Genomic DNA, 21544 nt, shown 5'->3' with positions numbered 1-21544 from the left:
AGTTTCCAGTTTGCCTACAGCATGATCTGAAAACAACATTATCCCTCCCCGCCCTTTTCTAGAATGCAGATAATTTAAGAAATGATGACACTAAATAGATGAATTTTAACTTGAGTGATTTTATTAACATGCGATTGAAAGTAATGGAAGTTAATTTTAGGATCTCATACTATTCCATTTATGAAAAAAGGGATTAAAATATATATATATATACATCCAACCATCATAATGAACAAACTTACCAGATCCTTATTTTTTGTTATGGAACACTGTTTAAGAAGATATAAATATCCAAACTATGTCAATTTTAATGCTTCAGTACTCAAAGGAGTTACAGTTAAGCCATACTTGAAATTACTTTCAAGTAAATTACTTTAAATACACTAAGATCCCAGTTAACATTCAAGATACACTCTTAGAATTTAGAGGGCAAATTAAACAGTGCCAAACATGGTCATTTTAACCTTATGTAAATAGGGAAAGGTGGAAGCACAAACACGAATAGAACAGTATTAAACTTTTAATCAAAAATTATTACAATTGTTCTTATAGTAGATGCTGCTAAGTTTAAAGCAGCATCTACTCAAAACAATTTTATTTTTTAAACCAATTCAAACTATATATATATTCAACAAATGAGTGCATGTATTCTATACCAAGAACATCAAATTTCTAATAGAGTTGGTACATTGAGTTTTATCAGTTGAAGCCAGGAAATTCCAGGAATTTATGTACCACCAGGAAATTATATGAGTATACTGTTATCTAGCATTATCACTTGAAGGTGGCAAATTTGCGGGCTTACTGTTTTACTGAGCATTTGCAAAAGAGTGCTATATGAAACAGCTTTGAATGGGACAGCATTAACTGGGGTGTTACTATATATATAAATTATAACAGCTTTGAGAAAGATTTAACACAGAAACAGCTAAAGGAGTATGAAGAGAAAGAAGTTTCCATTCACCCAAGTAAGTAGCAATTGTAGTTTATTGTTATCTATTAATACATGATAAAAGTAGTATGTCACTCTAAATACAAGAAACATTAGTAACACTTGAAGCAAATGAGTATAACAGTGGTTACGGACAGGAAATTAATTATCATAATTAACTAGTATATGTCAAATGCATATATATCTGGATCAGTTATTTGAGTTCATAGGCTATGTTACAACTCAGAAACAAATTTATGAAATGAAAGACAAGGAGGAATCATGCACATATAAAAAATTTTGAATAGAAAAGTTTATCACTAAATAGACATTTTCCATTTCGAGATTTAAAAAAAATCACTATATGTTAATAACAATCAACCATTGTTATACCAGACCACTTTTTTTTTTTGTCGCACTGTTCTGTAACTACCTTGTAATACCAGTCTCGTATGTATTTTTGCACGATTCCCTAATAGTAAATTCAACTCCAGTATACTTTTATTTTTGATAAATTTTTGTATAGTTTACACCCATTAAGGTATGGTTGTAGGGTTTCAAAATTCAGGCTATAAACAATCATTAAGTATTGCAACTCTATAGGAACTGATAGTCATGCACTAGATCAAGTTATTACAAGGGGATGATTGTATATTTCCATGAATTTTCAGGGAAAAAAAAAATAATATGTATATATAAAATTTCAGTGCTATAATTTGTTCACAATTAAGTTAATTTTTCTCAAGTATGTATGCTTTATCACAATAACACAGCAGTTATTGTGATAAAGCATACATACTTGGTTCCTACTAAATGAGATTTCAGTGATTTAACTTTGAAGTGTAGTTCTGATGCTATATATCTACCCTATATATATATAATGATAAGCCTTTTTATGTAACGTTTTTGTGTCACGTTTTTTGTCAAGTCATTTGAAATGTTTTGAAACTCAGGGGCTACCTGAGTGTTGAGTCTTCGAAATTCGAGCCATCAGAATTCAAGGAGAACCGGCCTACCAGCCCAGAACACAGGGAGGGAGGGGGATCCCCCTAGTATAACTATATTATGACTGATGACAGCAATAATGAAACTAATGTCAACATTGCTGTTAGTTGAAATTATGCCTCACGCAACTTATGGAAAAGAGGCTAGTAATACTGTGTGAATGTGTCTCTAGCTAAGTTTATGTTTTGCAAGAGTGAAAAGTAAGATTCTGAGGGGAGGGGGGCCATCTTCATGTGAGACTAACTAATGAAAGAAACCTATGTAAAAAAAGCTTAGTTATTAACACTATTAAATGATTAAAATGAATAACTGCCAACTAACAACACCACAAGTATAAAATATAATTCACTAAGCTGCTGATATTTTAATGGATTTCAAACCAGCATCCTCTGAGTACAATACATGCATTGCAAAACATCCTTGACATACAAGAAACAAAATTATTCATTTCCTTTGTTCAGGATATTTCCTTATCTGTTCGAAGCATAAACTCTGTCCTTTAACTCGTCCATCAGTTATAAAGTACCCCCCCTCTTTTTTTTTTTAATGTGAATCATCACATCCATGAAAGATTATGCCTACATCTTATGACAAACAACCTAACAGCTGCTTTAAAAAAGATGTGCTATAATTATTATGGTAACGTACAACTGGTAGATGAATGCACTGCATCGCACAGGATTAATACAAGAAAACTAAATAGAAACCATTATAAGTTGTGAGATTATTCTTGGCTTATTGCTGCTATTCCAGCAATGAACCATTCCCTGATGCTTGCTCAACAAGTGGAGCAATAATGGACCATTTGTTCTTTGGTGTGTTACAATTCTGAATTGTAATAGTTACTTCTTGTGCCTCAAAATCTAGTAGAAAGGCAGTAGCTTGATAAATTATATTGCTTTTGTTTTGTTGTGAAGGACACCATTAAATAATTGAAATGAATAAACAAGAAACTTATCAAACTTATCAATAAGTTTGATAAGTTTTTAAGACTTTTTTTATCCCATCAATTTTATGCTTTTCTGATAATGAAAAATTATACTATTTTCTATTCAGTAAGACATGCAGAAGTATGTTTTCATTTCATGGAAACAAATTAAATGTATTTCATTTTAAGTAACAAAAAATGAATTATAAGGAATAATATATACATTTTGGTTATCAAAATATGGAATTATGTACATATGTTATAATGTCTTATTTGTATGTAAACATTGGTTATACAGTGGCAAATTTTCTGGGAGAGATCGGTCTAGTATAACTGAAGCTGACTGTATATTATTTTTCTCTGATGGACCATGCTACAAATTAATTAACTTTCATTTACCTCTTGACATTAATCAATAAGCTGAATTCTTAGTTTATCAAATAAAAACAACTATGCTTGACTTTAACCAGCCTTATTAAAATGACACCATTAAATAATTTATAAATATTTTATTATAATAAAACATTCCCCCCCCCCTCCAGCTTTAAGACAAAGCATTCATTTTTATTTAATTAAATGTATAAGCACACACATGAATCCACACTTTGTTGACCAAAATTGTAAGAATAGCCATAACAACAAGAACAATTTTTTTAAATGCAACATATTTCAGCATACGTTTGGTAGTTTTGTTGCAATTATCATCCTAAATGATTCAGCCGAGAAATAAACATATGCAAATATTATCAACACAAAACAAAGAATAACATGTCTGGTGAGAAAACAAAGCTCACAGGGTAATCAATTTCTGCTGATTACTTAATTTGTCTAAAGCAAAAAAAAAAAAAAAAAAAAAAAATTGATATTTTGTCAATGATAAAACAGTTCTGTCAGCTAACACAGAAGAATGCTTACTGTTGTGGATCAAAATATCCACAATAAAGCCTTTTTTTTTTTTTTCTTAAAGTAAAAATACTTTCTCATTTACTAAACAGCAAGGAACTTGCTGTTTAATAAATGAGAAAAAATACAAGGAATATAACAGTTTCTATTACATCATGCAACAGTCCAGTTACAGATAAATAGCAACAGCAACACACTTCCGACAGAACTTATATCACGGATCAAGCTATAGTCACAAATATAAAATAATTGTTTCTAAAATTAAAACTTACCAATGCTATTAAACTGCAAAATTGTCTTATTTTAAAAGTGACACTTTTTATATATTTTATAAGCAGAAAAGATTTCTTTAAGAACGTACATTTCTGAAAATGTGAACAATTCACCAATTCACTTTAACAAGAATAGTTTATTATAAAAAATTTTTTTGTACAAAAAATATAAGGATTGTTGCTAAATTTTGGATAACTACAGCATTTAAACAAATATTTCAGTTAAACTGAACTCTATGCAATGTTTTAATCACATCACAATTATCAAAATATATTTTTTAATTACACTGTTATTCTTGCCACAGCTACAAGATATTAACATCAAAAAATTAAATCACATAGGTTAAATTCTTTTGCCAACTTTTTAATCATAATCTCTCCAAAAAAAAAAAAAGTCTATAAAACTGCAAGATCCTGTTTAGTGTGAAAGAAAAAACACATTGCTATAACAATGCAATTAGAGTGATTTTTATTACAGGTCATTATGAAAGATAATCACACAAGGTGCTCACTAGGAAGTTTTGCTTGGTGGCAGCACACACAACAATATTCAAGTGCTACCAACTAACTTCACAACATATGGCATGCAAGCACATTAAGACAGCAAGTTCTGGAACCATTGATGTCAAAAAGGACAGTCTTTTAAATATGCTCACTTTAGGATAAAAACAAATATTTAACTAAATCATTTCCAATTTGTAACAAAAAAAAGGGGGAGGGGAAGAGGAAGTCAGATTCAGTGGTTCTATCTACATAATGTTTTTGAAACAACAGCATTTTGTAAACACATCTTTAAGAAAAACAGTATATTATATTATATCTGAGTAAAACAGTCAGAATTTCATCTATAAATGTTCATGAATGCAAAAACTTCTCGACAGATGCAAGTCTGTCAGTGCCTAATGTCCTCAATAGTCGCACTGAAATAGAATGGGGGGGAAAAAAAGCATATTAAAACAATTATAACACTGTATAAATCCTAAGTTTTAAACAAAAATTAAAGAAATTATTTTTCACTAAGTGAGAAAAATTATCTACTCCAGAAATGAAGAAAGCCAAATGTTTAAAAAGTGAAGCTCAGAAACAATAAATGTTACCCTTATTTTTAACTCTTAAACGTATATACAAGTGTAACCAACACCTCGCTCTATAATGCATGAAACTGAATTATCCTATTAATAGGATAATTATCACTAATTATCCTATTAATAGGGTATCAATGATTAAGCATGTTTCTTAACAAGAAAAAAGTCCAAGAGGGGAAAAAATCAAGTTGCATAGAAAACTATATAGTCTGATATACCAGTGTGTTTTATAGCAAAGCATTCCTTTCATAAAAATTCTGCTTAACAGTTGTCCCAACAACACATTAACAGCATCAGTTTGATCTATCCATTAATCCACCCATGTCTATAACCAAGTCACATTTTGGTTGTTTGATGGTCAGCATTTAAGACTTACAATATGTAACATGCTATTTCAATTCTGATTTAAAATAACGTTCAGTACACAGTTATATGACTTTTGATCTTTAAATGCGTATTTTCTTTGCCTTCCCCTCATATATCAGGCCTAATAGCCTATCATGGCTAAGTAACTTTAGCATCCATCACAGACATCTAATTAATGTTCTGATATGCAGATATGGATTGTCTGCCCTAATCTTCAATATACATTAACTGAATATATTCTCTGGCTGCTTTGTCTTATGGGATGAAACTCTTTGTCACTGTATAAGATCATCTACATCTTAATATGTCCAAGACAGGATTCAAACCAAGGTCTTTCCATCTGAATAGCATAGCTGTTATAGAGCAACAGAGGATCTAAAGAAATGTTAATTTTGCTATCCTCTAATTGTACAAGTTTCAGTTTTTATTCTCATTCACGATCACCAGAAAAGTGATCACCTATATATCAGACAATTACATTTGCTCAAAACAAAGCACTTCACATAAGTGATTTTTTTTTGAAAACACCCTTGTGTTTCAACTGCCCATGCATCTTGAAATAGCTTCTGATATCTCATCAAATTCATAATATATATCCTCAAGGGGTATACAGGATATGATAGTACTACATGAAAAATTACATCATTGCTAACTTCCTATCTACAATTTTTCTCCAAATCACTCTGTTACCTGTCAAGACTCCAATGTTATCAGCTCTTATATTTCTAAGGTACTTTTTACTGTATTAATCCACCTATATCTTGGTCTTCCTCTGGGTCTTTTACCTGCCAACCTGGTAGAGAACACTTGTTTTGCTAATCTTTCCTCTCCCATTCTGCTTAAGTGACCATACCACCAGAGATTAGCTCTACTAACAGATTCCCGGATGCTGACAATATCGAGTTCTTTCTTGATACCCTTCTTTTTTAATATGATATTGCCATTGATGCCATCTGTTCATGCTCCTAATCTTTCTCAGGACTCTCATATCTGCAGTCTCTAGTCTTTGCTCAAGTGTTTTACTTCTAGCCTAACTCTCAGATCCATAAGTTAAAATTGGCTTGAATACTGTCTTGTATACAGCTAATTTAGTGGTTTGGTTAATTTCTTTCTTATTCCATATAAATTTATTCAGCTGACTTCCTACCATACCAGCTTTGTTGATCCTGTTGTTTATTTCCATATTTAATTTACCATTTTCACCAAAAATCGTGCCTAAGTAGCTGAAATGTTTTACTTGTTTTATAGGTTCTCCATTCACAATGCAGTTGACATTTTCAATGATTCAGCCTATTTTCATTGTCTTGTTACTGCTAACCTTCATACCATATCTATTACAACAGTTATACACTTTAGTCAGGGAATCGTGCAGATTTGTAGCGGATTTATTTAGAAGTATAACATCATCCACACAAAGCAAAGAGCTGAGATTAACATTTCTAATTTTGATGTCAGGTTTAATACCACTTTACTTCACAATGTGTTCCATATAGATAATGAATAACACATTAAACCACCTTCCTGTACTTCCTTCAATTCTAACTGCTGACTTCCAGCTCAAATAAAGAGGAAGTACTGCTTGATATAATTCCTCATTGACACCATACAACTGTAGTGTTTTGAATAGCTTCTCTCTTGACACCTTGTCATATGCCTTTTTCAGATCTACAAAACTTAAATACAGATCTTGTTATATTCTCATGATTTCTCAACTATCTGTTGTAAAGTGAAATTCTGATCCTGACAACCTCCATTTGGCCTGAATCCAGTTTGTTCTTCGCCAAGCTTCTCTTCCAAAATCCTTCTCAACCGTTTCTCAAGTATACTTGCTTAGATCTTACCAGGAACACTCAGTAGAGAAATACCTCTGTAATTCTCACATTCAGTTTTATTTTCCTTTTTATATATGGGCACTATGAGAGCTCTACTCCAATCATCTGGAATTCGTCCCTCTGTCCAGGCTTTCTGAACTATGCTGTGCAGCCACTGTAAGACTTTTATACCTCCATACATGATATTTCTGGTCAAATATCATCTACTACTGTTGCCTTTCTACATTTCAGGCTTTTTCTACTTCAAGTATGGATATGTATTCCTGACTACAAGCCTGGTCAGTGTTTTTTACCACTTTGTTATCACTGCTTGTTTCATTTAGCAATGTTTTGAAGTAATTACTCCATACTTAAAGGATATCTTTTTCTTCAGTTTTCATGTCACCTTTATCATCTCTAATTCCTTTTACAGCATTCTTTCTCTCCATTTCTGAGCTTCTTCAACAACCTCCAGAAAATCTTGCCACCTTCTTGATATTTATTTTCTATGTTCTTACCAAAGTCTTCCCATGACTTTTGTTTAGCTAGTTTTACACAGTGTTTACCTTTCTTACATTTGTCTCTCTATTCTCCAAGAACACAAGCTGACTTATTTGCCAGGAAATTTTGATATGCTTTCCTCTTTTCTTTCACTGCCTCTTTAACTTCCTGTGTCCACCATGGAGTTCTGATTTTTCTATCCTTACAGACAACCTCACCACATGCCTCTCTGGTCGAATCAATCAGTGTTTTCTTCATGGTCTGCCACTGAATCTCCAAGTTTTGGTTCCTGTTCTCAAATTCTTTCACTTTTTCTTCAATCATGTTTGTGTATTTTCGTCTACAGTTCACATCTGAGAGCTGCTCAACTTTTATTCGCTTTAAAACTTTCTTACATGTCATTCTTTTCAATATGAAATTCAATTTTATCCTAATCAAGACTAAATAGTGATCACTTCCAATTTCAAATACTCTGTACACTCTGGTGTAATGCACAAGGGAGAAAACATCACTATCAACAATAACATAGTGAATGAGACTTTTCTTATTCTTTGCCTCTTCTCTCCATGTGAATTTGTGCAAATTTTTATGTTGGAACATTGTGTTAGGAATAACCAGTCCATGTCCTTAGCAGAAATCCAACAGGTATGTGCCATTATTATTAGCTTTGCTCTTTTCTCCAAATTTTCCCAATATATTTTTATATGTCTGACAATCATTTCCTACTCTACTATTTAGATCCCCAATAAGGACCAACTTTTCCTTTTTTCATTGTGTCAGTTGCTTTCTCTAAAGCCTCAAAAAATTCCTCCATTTCTACCTTAGTAGAACCTTCTGTGGGACCATAGGCAGAAATAAGTCTCATGCCCACACCACTCTACTTGAGACTGCCTGCCATTCAAGAAGATTAGTCTCGTATTTAGTGTTGAATACCATGGCTACTACTTTTTTTCCTTGATTATCATTGCCTAAATATAACATTTTGTATTTATTGCTCAGAAAGATCTCACCAGTTTTTGCCTTTTTTTGTTTCAGTCACCCCTATTATGTCGATCTGGTACTTATCTAATTCCTCAGCTAGCTCCATTTCTTTGCCATTCAGGGTTCTAATGTTGATAGTACTGATCTTGAACTCTGGTGATGTTGAGTGCGGGTGTGTTGTAGGAAATGTTTCAGTAGTTGACTATTCGCTGTTTGCTCTGGTTCACTGGCAAAAACGAGGGGACCTTATTTAATGGGGTGATGCCCCAGCCGGCATTAAATCCTCTCATGTTGTACCATCATTTTTTATTTTGGTTTAAGCCAATAAGAATACAATTTGGTCAGCTAAATTCCAAATTCCTCCATTTCTACCTTAGTAGAACCTTCTGTGTTGGAACACAGGCACAAATAAGTCTCATTGTCCAGTTCCCCATTTTCATATTTGCCCACATCACTCTGCCTGCCATTCAAGATTAGCCTTGTATTTAGTGTTGACTACTATGGCCCATCTTGTACGTTCAGTATCCAGGTAGATACCTATGAGAAAGTGCACCACGAGAAGGTGAGGATTGGACATTAGGTCAGAAGCCCTGATCAGTTTTCTGCATTCCTTTAAAGGCTATGTGGAAGTCTCCTCTCAGTTATATAGCTTTGACTCTTAAGTACCCCTGACCCTTAAGCACCGCGAAAAACTATGAAAAAACATGGTAGATAATGTTCATTGGCCAGTGGAGCTTGCCATCTTGTCTTACTGGAAACTTGAAGTTCCTTGAAAAATACCATATTTGGTCTCTTAAAGCAAGGTCCCAGATTATTAAACCATTAACATACTCACAGCAGTACCATAATTTGAAAGATTGTAAACCTGTGGTTTATGATCTTTCAAATTTTGCAAGCAACTGTAGTCTTAGAATCTCGTTATGCAATGCATAAATGATATAGGAAATCAACTGTTTGCTGATGATGCAAAATTGGGTAGGGTAATAATTAATCAAGATATTGTGGAGAGCTTGTAGGATGATTTAAATAGACAGTCAAGTATGGGCATCATTATCTTTTGCCCATTATATTCTCAGTTTAATGTGGAGAAATGTATAGCTATGCATTTTGGGAAAAACAAATTACAAGCTATGAGCCACATAGATGGAACTGCACTCCACGAAATAAATGAGGCTACGGATTTGAGAACGGTAGTAGACAGAAAGCCGAAATTTAGAAGGCATGTTGCTAAGGTAGCTAATAAGATTACTTAGCTACTGAAGAACACATTAGCAAGCAGGAATAATGAAGTCATTTCTCTTTATAAGGCTTTCATAAGTCCACATATAGATTATTATGGCCAGATCTGATCACCTGGGTTTTTTGAGGATGAGAAAGTGATGGAGAGGGTCCATGAGTGAGTGACCAAGATGGTAAGTGGTGTGTGTGTGTGTGTGTGTGGAATACTCCCTATGAGGACAGACTGAGGATTTGTGGGTTGCCTTAGTCAGGTGTCCCCTGATATGCTTTGTCTGTTAATGGATTCAAGGAGAAGTACAGATAGATAATGTGTGGATAGTTTGGGGTCTCCCACAATTTGTCTTCAAACCCCATGGAGGTGCCCATACAATAATAATATACAGATGAGATAGAGGAAAATAGTCCTGTGTGGAAGCCTAGTTTTACATCACTCATAACTGAGGTTTAATTTGCCTGTGTCATGTTATTCCAGTTATACTTGTTTGATATAAAGTGATCTGATATAAAGTTTCTTATAGTTACTTCAACATTTTATGAATAGGTTTTGCTATAATGGCATTTCAATTCATTTTTAGATTAACTGTTTTCAAAGAAAACAGTTCACTTAAAAATACAGTTAACTGTATTTTGATTTTTCAATAAATTATGGATTTTTGATTAATCGCATTTCTCTATATTTGGTGAATTTCCTTTTGATGAATTTTCTGCACATGATATTACAAGTATCACAAATTAAAGAGTGACAGCCACAAAATGCACTTGAGCTACAAGATGATAAGTCTTATGCTAAAAATTTCTCAGATACATATCAAAACCAAATGACTTTGCAATGAAACCAGTGAGCTGTATGTTAAATATTTAAATCTTGCAGATGGAAGATTAAAGTAATTTTAGAAAGCCATTTGAAAAATAGTAACAATAGTAATATTGCTATGCTGTAACAGCTATCCACAAAGTGCATATATTAACTTGCAACTTAACAGTTATAAGACAGTTTCATAACTTAACCATTTTCAGTAGCAGTGAGAATGATCTTGTATGTTTTAAGACAAATGGCACTATAAATCATGCATGAAGGTAAAAAAAAATGGCAACATCATTATTGACGTATATTAAAAATACCATCAATTTTATTTATTATTTTTTTTTTTTTTGTTCATAAGGCCTACATTGTCAGACTCTTGAACAGAACTAATGTTATTGTTCAGAGTCATCTCTGATTTGCTTATTTATATATTTTGTAATGTGGCTCCCATCCATGAAAGGCTTCTATAAACCTATAATACATTCATACCATGGATGCAGTAAGGATTTTTTTTCTATTTTTATTGATTTTATATATTTTTTGTATTTATTTATTTTACCAGATAAAGAAACCCTGCTCTAGAGACCAAACATGGAACTTTTTCAAGCTATTTCAGGCCTTCAATAAGCAGGGTGGTGGTCTCACAGTGATGGGATTCGAACCTGCAGCCTGTTAGTTGGAGAGTATATACACTAACCATTATGACCCAGAATTGAACAATAGTGAAATACATGGAGAGAGCAATTGAAGTCCTCCAAAAATCTTGTATAATGCCATGTGTGGAAAAATTATATTGAATATTATGCAAAAATATTTAAGAACTCAGTTGCAATATACAAATTTGAACTGTAAAGTTTGTAATATTTAAAGTACTTAACATGGGCTACAAGGACAACTTTAGCTCTGACACAGAAGCAATGAATTTTTAATAAGATAATCCCATTCAAGTGTGGAAATCTTGAACATATATTAGTGCCATGGCCTTCTAATAAATATAGTAATGTCCTAACAATGAAATTCATGTACCACCTAAAGACTTTTTACAAGCATGTGTGCCACAGTGGGATTGAACCCATAATCTGTAGACTAGGTAGGAAGAGAGAGAAGATTTTCTTGATAACTTCAGATATTGAATAATGTGAACAGTTTCTATGCCTTCACACATTATTTTCAGATGGATGAAAACTCAGTTCTAACTTGAAATGGGGAGAATTGAGAAGACTCAACTGATAGGTTTTGTTAAGTACATTCTGCAACAATGCATAAGCATTAATATCACTTTGTACATATATACTCTGTTAAATTTAGTTTTAGCTGAATGATGGATTTATATGCAACTGAGAATCTTTTCTCATTGTCATTTTGGCATTAACAGGATTCTATGATAGTAGTAGATTATTAATAGCTTTCTATTAAGAGTTTTCATCCAAATTAATCTTTATTTGTTAGGTCTCCAATACTGCCAGTTCTTAAATTTCAGTCTCTTAAGCCAGTGCTAACTGCATCAATCCACCAAGCTCTTGATCCTCCTGGCATACTTGCATCAAACAACTGTCTTGATGTTCTTTCCTCTGCCATTCTGTTTAAGTGACCATACTACTTGTGATTAGCTTTAATCACACATTCTTGAATGTTAACTATGCCAGTTTTTTTTTTTTTTTTTAACAATGTGTTTATATTCTGTAACTACCTAAAACACATAAAATGAAAGAATATAGTCTTAATATCAGCAAACATGGATATGTCATGTAGAACTGGCAGGCCAATATTTGTTGTGTTACTAGAGGAGTGAATATACATGTTTCATACTTTGCAACATTTGGAATAAATGCCAAATGCCTCACATCAAATTCCTGATCTGCACTTTCAGATCAGGAATTTGTGTTAAAATTTTGTGTTAAACTGTGAATGAAATTATTTTGCATGTTTTTGTTCTTCATTCACATTTAACATAATCTACCATATACTAAGCAAGACTTGTTTATATATTATTTGTTAGTCCCTTGCTTAAGATTTATTATTCATGTAATTTTCCTTGAAGTTCTAATAATAATTAGAAAATTAATCAAAGATATAATAATAGTATTAGACTCTGTATTTAAATATTAAGCTATTTTAATTATTACTATGTTAATATTATAACTCAATTTTATTATGTTTTGTTTTGTTGTCATGGAGACGTATGTAAATAAGCGAGTGCGAGTTTGGAACAAGGTGTGAGGAAGAAAGCTGAAAGACTGGAAAGAATTTTAGTTAAAGAGATCACGAGAACAATTTAGGCAGGAAGAATGAATATAAAAGGAAGGAATGCTGAAAATAAAGATAGAGAGGAAACAGAGAGATAGATTGGCATTGAAATGTAAATATTCTCTATTTATTCCTACTTGAAGAAGTTTAATGTTATGCAATAGCTCAATTTTATTATGTTTTGTTTTGTTGTCATGGAGATGTATGTAAGTAAGCTAGTGCGAGTTTGGAACAAGGCGTGAGGGAGAAAGCTGAAAGACTGGAAAGAATTTTAGTTAAAGAGATCATGAGAACAATTTAGGTGGGAAGAATGAATATAAAAGGAAGGAACGCTGAAAATAAAGATAGAGAGGAAACAGAGAGATAGATTAGAGAGAGATTGGCATTCGGTTGGAATTGGAGTATTCAGCATTCGGGAAATCAGAGTACAATATTAGAGAGTCGGCAAGTCACTCAAGCAGCTAATTTAAGTCTACTAATCGAAAAGCAGTTAGCTAATAAGTTGTAGAATAATAATTATAGCTATGAAAAACAGCTGAGAGACTATTAAATAGACTAGCGATACGTGAGTTGAGATTTAATTTCAGCACCGACCTTTCAAGGACATACGGAACCTTGAAGCAAAGCACGAAGTTACTAAAGAATAGTAGAGGCTGTAAAGTTGAAGTTTACCATTAGCTGTGTTTAGAATTATAGTGCCTAAAGAATTATTTGAATGCAGGAGGAATGAACAACTGTGCATATTAAACCTCAAGATAAGGAATTATTGTATATTGCCTTCATTCATGAGTGATCAGTAGTACTTCATGCAAGGATGTCTGATTATGTGTATTGTGACTGTGAATTAATTCAGTTAATGCTTAGAAGATTTATTTTAACGAGTGCTGTTTATTGTTAAAAGTGTTTACGGTTATAAAAAGTGTTTGTGTGTAAGTTGATGAAGAAAGAAGATTATCGGTAAGATTATTCCAACCATTAATATTCCTATGCAGAGATGAGAGTGTGTTTCATCCTAGAATTTCCTTATGTTAACAGTAACTATTGCGAAGATTAGCTGAAGTGTAAATTTAAAAGTGTTTGTTTGTGAAGAGGTATTACTGCAATTTTTGTCATATTTAGAACTTAAGGAACTGTAAGAAGACTGTATTATAGAGATGACAGATTTACCATGGTCTGAGTTTGTATGATTGAATTTATCAGAGAAGTTAAAATGTTTGTGATATCTTAATAACTGATTTGAATTTAAGTGTAAAATTTGTGATTCTAAAATTAAATGTTTGTTTTAGTTAATCAAAGGATGTATTTTGCCTGAATCTCTTTTACTGCACCATTCATAAAATATTCGAATCAAAGGGGGTAAAATAAGTAAGTTAAATATTCTTGGCCAGTATATATAATATTAACACCTAAAAGGAGAGATAGTTGTCAGTTGGTTTTTCTTCAGTTCTTGAACTAATTCAGATATAGAGTGGCACAGTCTTTAAATATAAATTTTCTCTATATTTGAATTAGAAATCAACTAGCAACCTTCTATTTTGTTTAAGAACATCATAGTGATTAACATGTCGGATCCAAGGTATAGATTGAAAAGAAGTAGGATTCGACACTAGAGATATACACATACCAGCCACTGAATTAGAAATTTTTATTTAATACCATGGTGGACCTGCTTTAGCCGATATTACAACACATGTGGTTTGGCATATATTCCACAAGATATTGATTTCATCTACATTTGCAACATACAGGCCTTTAACTGACTTAGATTTGATGGAAAAAAGACTTTGCTCCCAGATCTTTTTTTTTAACATGTCCAGACTTTGTGGTGGATAGCGACGATGGAAGAAGTTGCTGTCATGCTTGCTGAACCACTCCTGAACAATTCTTGTTTGATGGAGAGTAGCAATGTCGTACATGAAGCAACCATCACCTGCTTGATAAAAAATCAATGCTGCAGGAGAGAATTGATTGGCAACAATGTTCAAATAGTCCTTGAAGGACACCTGACCTTCCAGCAATATCAGGGGATCTGTTCTGTACCAACAGAACATGCCCCACACCACAATATCACCTCCAGAACCTTGAGCTGCATTGTGTTGTTTCATGGAACTCCCATCAAACTCTCTGCCTACTGCCGGTACAGAACAAAGCATACCGTGACTTATCAAGACCATGACTTTTTTCCCAGTCTTCTAGTGTCCAATCATGGTGTTCCTGAGACCACTGCAGATGAACTTTCTGGTTCTTCGCAAAAAATCAGTGGTTTCCACACAGGCATACGACTGCCAATACTGATCCTCTTCAATTTTCTGCAGATAGTTCGGGAACAGCCTTCATTAAATGCTTCAGTCAACTGCTGCACACAGGAAATTCTGTATGTCCAAACTCTGATGATGGTGATCTTGTTCCTGACAGGCTACCTTAGGATCACAGTTATGCCTCTTAGACAAGCAATGCGAGTCATTTTTTTTTCACTGATTAAACACCCAAGATATCTTTGCCCTTTTTAAAATTGTGGCTCCAGCCAGACGAGCACCCACAATAAGCCTTTTATCGAACTCTGAAAGACCCTTTCTTTTTCCCATTGTAATCAAAATACTGTTGACAATTACTGACCAGCAGCATTCTTAAATAGTTGCCTAGAACAAGTGGTGATGCATGTGAGTAAATATCTTGCATATATTGTGCATAAGTGATGTTTACATACATCTGTATAAAGATTTCTAATTCAGTGGCCAGTATGTGTGTGTAGTACTACATGATAAGTTATGTTATTACTAATTTCCTATTAACAGTTTTTTTTCCAAATTAGTCTTATCAATCAATACTCCAGTATTGTCAGATATGATATTTTGGTCTTTTTCTTGCTATCTTTGTATCAAAGATTTGCTTTGCTAATCTTTCCACTCCTATTCTGTTTAAGTGACCATATCACCTATGATTAACTCTGCTAACATAATCATGAATGCTAACAAGGTCAAGTGTCTAATATTCTCTCTTTTAATATGATTCTGATAAGATATGATTTAATGTAACTCCAAATGTATTATTAAAATAACCTATTAATAGATATAAAGAAATATGATGGGGTGCTTAAGGGTCAAAGCTGTATAAATGAGAGGAGACCTCCACATAGCCTTTAAAGGAATGCAGAGAACCGACCAGGGCTTCTGACCTAATGTCCAATCCTCACCTTCTCGTGGTGCACCCTGTTGGGTATCTACTTGGATACTGAACAGACGAGGATGGGCTGGCAATTTGGGATTTAGCCGACCAAATTGTATTCTTATTGGTTAAACCAAAATATAGAATGATGGTACAACATGACAAAATTTCATGCCGGCTGGGGCATCGCCCAGTTAAACAAGGCCCCCATTGTTTTTGCCAGGGAACCAGGGCGAACAGCGAAAAGTCAGCTACTGGAACAAATCTGAAAACAAACCCCAACTCAACATCACCAGAGTTAAAGATCGGTACTATCAACGTAAGAAGCCTGAATGGCAAAGAAATGGAACTAGCTGAGGAATTAGATAAGTACCAGATCGACATAATAGGGGTGACTGAAAAAAAAAAGACCAAAACTGGTGAGATCTTTCTGAGCAGTAAATACAAAATGTTATATTCAGGCAATGACAATCAAGGAAAAGAAGGAGTGGCCATAGTATTAAACACAAAATACGAGGCTAATCTTCTTGAATGGCAGTCAGTCTCAAGTAGAGTAATGTGGGCAAATATGAGAATGGGGAACTGGACAATGAGACTCATTTGTGCCTATGGTCCCACAGAAGGTTCTACTAAGGTAGAAGTGGAGGAATTTTTTGAGGCTTTAGAAAAAGCAACTGATACAATGAAAAATTGGTCCTTGTTGGGGATCTAAATAGCAGAGTAGGAAATGATTGTGAGACATACAAAAATATTTTGGGAAAATTTGGAGAAAAGAGCAAAGCTAATAATAATGGCAAATATCTGTTGGATTTCTGCTCAGGACATGGACTGGTTATTACTAACACCATGTTCCAACATAAAAATGTGCACAAATTCACATTGAGAGAAGAGGCTAGGAATAAGAAAAGTCTCATCGACTATGTTATTGTTGATAGTGATGTTTTCTCCCTGGTGCAGGACACCAGAGTGTACAGAGGATTTGAAATTGGAAGTGATCACTATTTATTCTTGAGCAGGATAAAATTGAATTTCATATTGAAAAGAATAACATGTAAGAAAGTTTTAAAGCGAATAAAAGTTGAGCAGCTCTCAGATGTGAGCTGTAGACTAAAATACACAAAGATTATTGAAGAAAAAATGAAAGAGTTTGAGAACAGGAATCAAAGCTTGGAGATTCAGTGGCAAACTCTGAAGAAAACATTGATTGATTCTGCCAGAGAGGCATGTGGTGAGGTTGTCTGTAAGGATAAAAAAATCAGAACTCCCTGGTGGACACAGGAAGTTAAAGAGACAGTGAAGGAAAAGAAGAAAGCATACCAAAAGTTCCTGTCAAATAAGACAGCTTTTGCTCTTAGAGAATATAGAGACAAATGCAAGAATGCTAAACACTGTGTAAAACTAGCTAAACAAAAGTCATGGGAGGACTTTGGCAAGAATATAGAAAATAAATATCAAGAAGGTGGCAAAATATTCTGGAGGTTGTTGAAGAAGCTTAAGAATGGAGGAAAGAGTGCTATAAAAGGAATTAGAGATGATAAAGGTGACATGAAAACGGGAGAAAAAGATATCCTTGAAGTATGGAGAAATTACTTTGAAAAACTGCTAAATGAAACAAGCAGTGATGACAGCACAGTGGTAAAAAACACTGACCAGGCATACAGGCAGGAATACATATTCATACTTGAAGTAGAAAAAGCCATCAAAGGCTTGAAATGTGGAAAGGCAGCAGGAGTAGATGATATTCGACCAGAAATGCTGAAGTATGGTGGTATAAGAGTCTTACAGTGGCTGCACTGCATAGTTCAGAAAGCCTGGACAGAGGGACGAATTCCCGATGATTGGAGTAGAGCTCTCATAGTACCCATATATAAAAAGGGAAATAAAACTGCATGTGAGAATTACAGAGGTATTTCCCTACTGAGTGTTCTTGGCAAGATCTATGCAAGTATACTTGAGAAACGGTTGAGAAGAATTGTGGATGAAAAGCTTGGTGAAGAACAAGCTGGATTCAGGCCAAATAGAGGCTGTCAGGATCAGATCTTCACTTTACGACAAATAGTTGAGAAAGCATGGGAATATACAAAGATCTGTATTTAAGTTTTGTCGATCTGGAGAAGGCATATGACAAGGTGCCAAGAGAGAGGCTATTCAATATGCTGCAGTTATATGGTGTCAATGGGGCATTATATCAAGCAACACTTAGTCTTTATTTGAGTTGTAAGTCAGCAGTTAGAATTGAAGGAAGTACAGGAAGATGGTTTAATGTTAAATCTAGTGTGAGACAAGGATGTACATTATCCCCTCTGTTATTCATTATCTATATGGATCACATTATGAAGGAAAGTGGTATTAAACATGATATCAAAATTGGAGATGTTAATGTCAGCTCTTTGCTTTATGCGGATGATGTTATACTTCTAAATAAATCCGCTACAAGTCTGCAAGATTCTCTGACTAAATTGAATAGCTGTTGTAATAGATATGGTATGAAGGTCAGCAATAAAAAGACAAAGACAATGAAAATAGGCAGAATCATTGAAAATGTCAACTGTGTTGTGAATGGAGAACCTGTGGAACAAGTAAAACATTTCAGCTATTTAGGCACGATTTTTACTGAAGATGGTAAATTAAATATAGAAATAGACAACAGAATCAGCAAAGCTGGTATGGTGGGAAGTCAATTGAATAAATTCATATGGAATAAGAGAGAAATTAGTCGGAACACTAAATTAGCTGTATACAAGACAGTGTTCAAACCAGTTTTAACTTATGGATCTGAGGGCTGGGTCAGAAGTAAAACACTTGACCAAAGACTAGAGACCACAGATATGAGAGTCCTGAGAAAGATTATAGGCGTGAACAGATAGCATCAATGGCAGTATCATATTAAAAACGAGGATATTAGGAAAGAACTTGACATTGTCAGCATTCAGGAATGCATTAGCAGAGCTAATCTCAGGTGGTATGGTCACTTAAACAGAATGGGCGAAGAAAGATTAGCAAAACAAGTGTTCTCTGCCAGGTTGGCAGCAAAACGACCCAGAGGAAGACCAAGATATAGGTGGATTGATACGGTACAAAGTGCTTTAGACGATAGAAATATAAGATCTGATAATGTTGGAGTGTTGACAAGTAACAGACTGATTTGGAGGAAAATTGTAGATAGGAAGTTAGTAACGATAGAATTTTTTCATGTAGTACTATCATATCCTGTACACCCCTTGTGGGTACATGGCAGGAATTTGTGATGATGATGATGAAGAAATATGACTGAGGTCAATAAATAACAAGCTATTTTCAAAATAGCTGTTATTTCTGTATTTATATTCATAATCAGAACTTTCTGTATTCAAAGCCTTGGCTACCAGATTCATGTGGTACTTCAAAGAAAGAAAGATTCCAGAGGAATGGAAGATCTCAAAAACCATACTTTTATTCAAAAAAGGGAACAAGGAAGATAAAAAATTATTGTCCAATCTGTCTACTCTCTCACACATACGTAAAATCATGAACAGAGCAATCCTAAACAGAATCCAAAACACTCTCGAAGACAATTCCAGTTGAGAGCAGGCAGGATTCAGAAGAGGCTTCTCCAGAATGGATCATATCCAGGTCATTTCACAACTAACAGGAAAATGCGGATAATATCGAATCCCTTTATGTTTTCCTCTTTATTGACTTTAAAAAAGCATTTGATACCATAGAACACAATGCAGTCATCAGTGTCTTACTGGAAATAAATGCAGACCCTACTTACTTACGTTCACATGATAAAAGAAATTAATAAAAATCAGACCACAAATAACTATTTGATCAACCTATAAATATAGATATAAAGAGAGGGGCCTGCCAAGGTGATGTGATCTCCCCAAATCTATTTACAAGCACTTTAGAATACATTCTGAAAAAAAAAAAAAAATAGATTTAAACAGAGGAATAAGCATAGATGGTAAAAAACTACAAATCCTTATGTTTCCAGATGATCTAGTACTGATATCCCACAACCCAAAAGACTTAGAAGAAATGGGTGAAAAAATATACACAAACAGCATTAAGATAGGCTTAGAAATCAATCTAGAAAAAACAAAATGGATTAAAAACATCTACACAAGCGACAGTCACTTATGTATTAATAACATCCATATAGAACAAGTCTGCTCCTATAATTAATTAGCACAAACAATAGAAATGAATAATGATTTATCTGAAGAACTAGCACAGAGAAAGAAAGCTGCATGGCTATCATTCAGCAGACTAAAAGACTTACTGATCCAAATCTTGACATCTCTGCGAAGGCAAAACTATTTAATAGTGACATTCTTCCATCACTCACATATGGATCAGAAACATGGAAAACTACAAAAAAAAAAAAAAGAAGAGATTCTCAGAATAATTCAGCATGCAATAGAATATAGGATTTGTAGCATCAGCAAAACGGAACATGTTAGAAACAAGGAAAGAGATCAGGCATAAAAGATTGGTAACTGCAGTATATGAAAGCAAGATGAGATGGGAAGACCACATAGCCAGACTCAGGGATAACAGATGGACACAGAGAATATTCATTTGGCAACCAAGAATAAAGAGAAAACCAGGAAGACCACCTACAAGATGGGTTCCCACAAGATCCATTAATGAAATCTATGGGCATAACATGGAAAAGAGAGAGAGGCTCGCGATCGAGATCGTTGGAAGCATCTTTGTGACCTGCACTCATGGAGAAATCCTGAGTGAAACACAGGTCCATCAAGGTAATCAGAACTTCATTATTATATCCCTGGTACATGCAATGCAAAAAAAACACTTAATGGTATTTTATAGAATAACTTTAATATTATTAAACTTTGTAACTCAAGCACAAAGACTGTAAATATTCGAATATAACTTATAGAAATACATAATGAACGAAAAGTGTACTTACATGTATCATTAGTACGTTGCAGATGTTCAGTAACTCTGACTCGTGCATCAGGAACTTCAAAACTTAATCCAAGTCTTAACAACTTTTTATTTTCTTCTACATGTTTGGCTATCTGCATTTCATTCTTGTTACCAAGAACTTGTGGACTCTAAATTTAATATCAGAATTATCAGAAAAAAAAACTAAAAGCAAAGAACAAAGATAAAGAATGAAAACTAAGAAATAAATTAAACAACAAAAATTACCTAGGTTCATTCTTCTGAAGAAATATAATAAAAAAATGTTTTATATTTACTAGTTAAGAGCATTGTCTTATATTTAAGGGGTCATGAGAATGCACTATACTTCAGCAACGATAAAAGATTGAGGGTGGCTGCATAAATT

General features: G+C 33.7%; 1 protein-coding gene across 3 annotated transcripts in view; it reads right to left on the bottom strand.

Moving 5' to 3' along the window:
- Positions 1-502: 502 nt before the first annotated feature.
- The window catches only part of tmod (tropomodulin), a 240965-nt gene continuing 219923 nt past the window's right edge, over positions 503-21544 (bottom strand). For all 3 annotated transcript variants that reach the window (XM_090405530.1, XM_090405529.1, XM_090405528.1), the window contains 2 exons: positions 21161-21308; positions 503-4959 (listed from right to left, as the gene is read on the bottom strand). In XM_090405530.1, coding sequence (XP_090261656.1) covers positions 4895-4959; positions 21161-21308 — 213 coding nt within the window. In that variant the 3' untranslated portion in view covers positions 503-4894. The remainder of the gene's footprint in view (positions 4960-21160; positions 21309-21544) is intronic.

Source organism: Typopeltis vanoorti, chromosome 15 (genome assembly GCF_054136105.1).
Source record: "Typopeltis vanoorti isolate ZY-2024b chromosome 15, IOZ_Tvanoo_1.0, whole genome shotgun sequence".
Lineage (NCBI taxonomy): Eukaryota > Metazoa > Arthropoda > Arachnida > Uropygi > Thelyphonidae > Typopeltis > Typopeltis vanoorti.
Note: the sequence above shows the minus strand (reverse complement) of the source record. Positions and strands in the feature narration are given on the sequence as shown.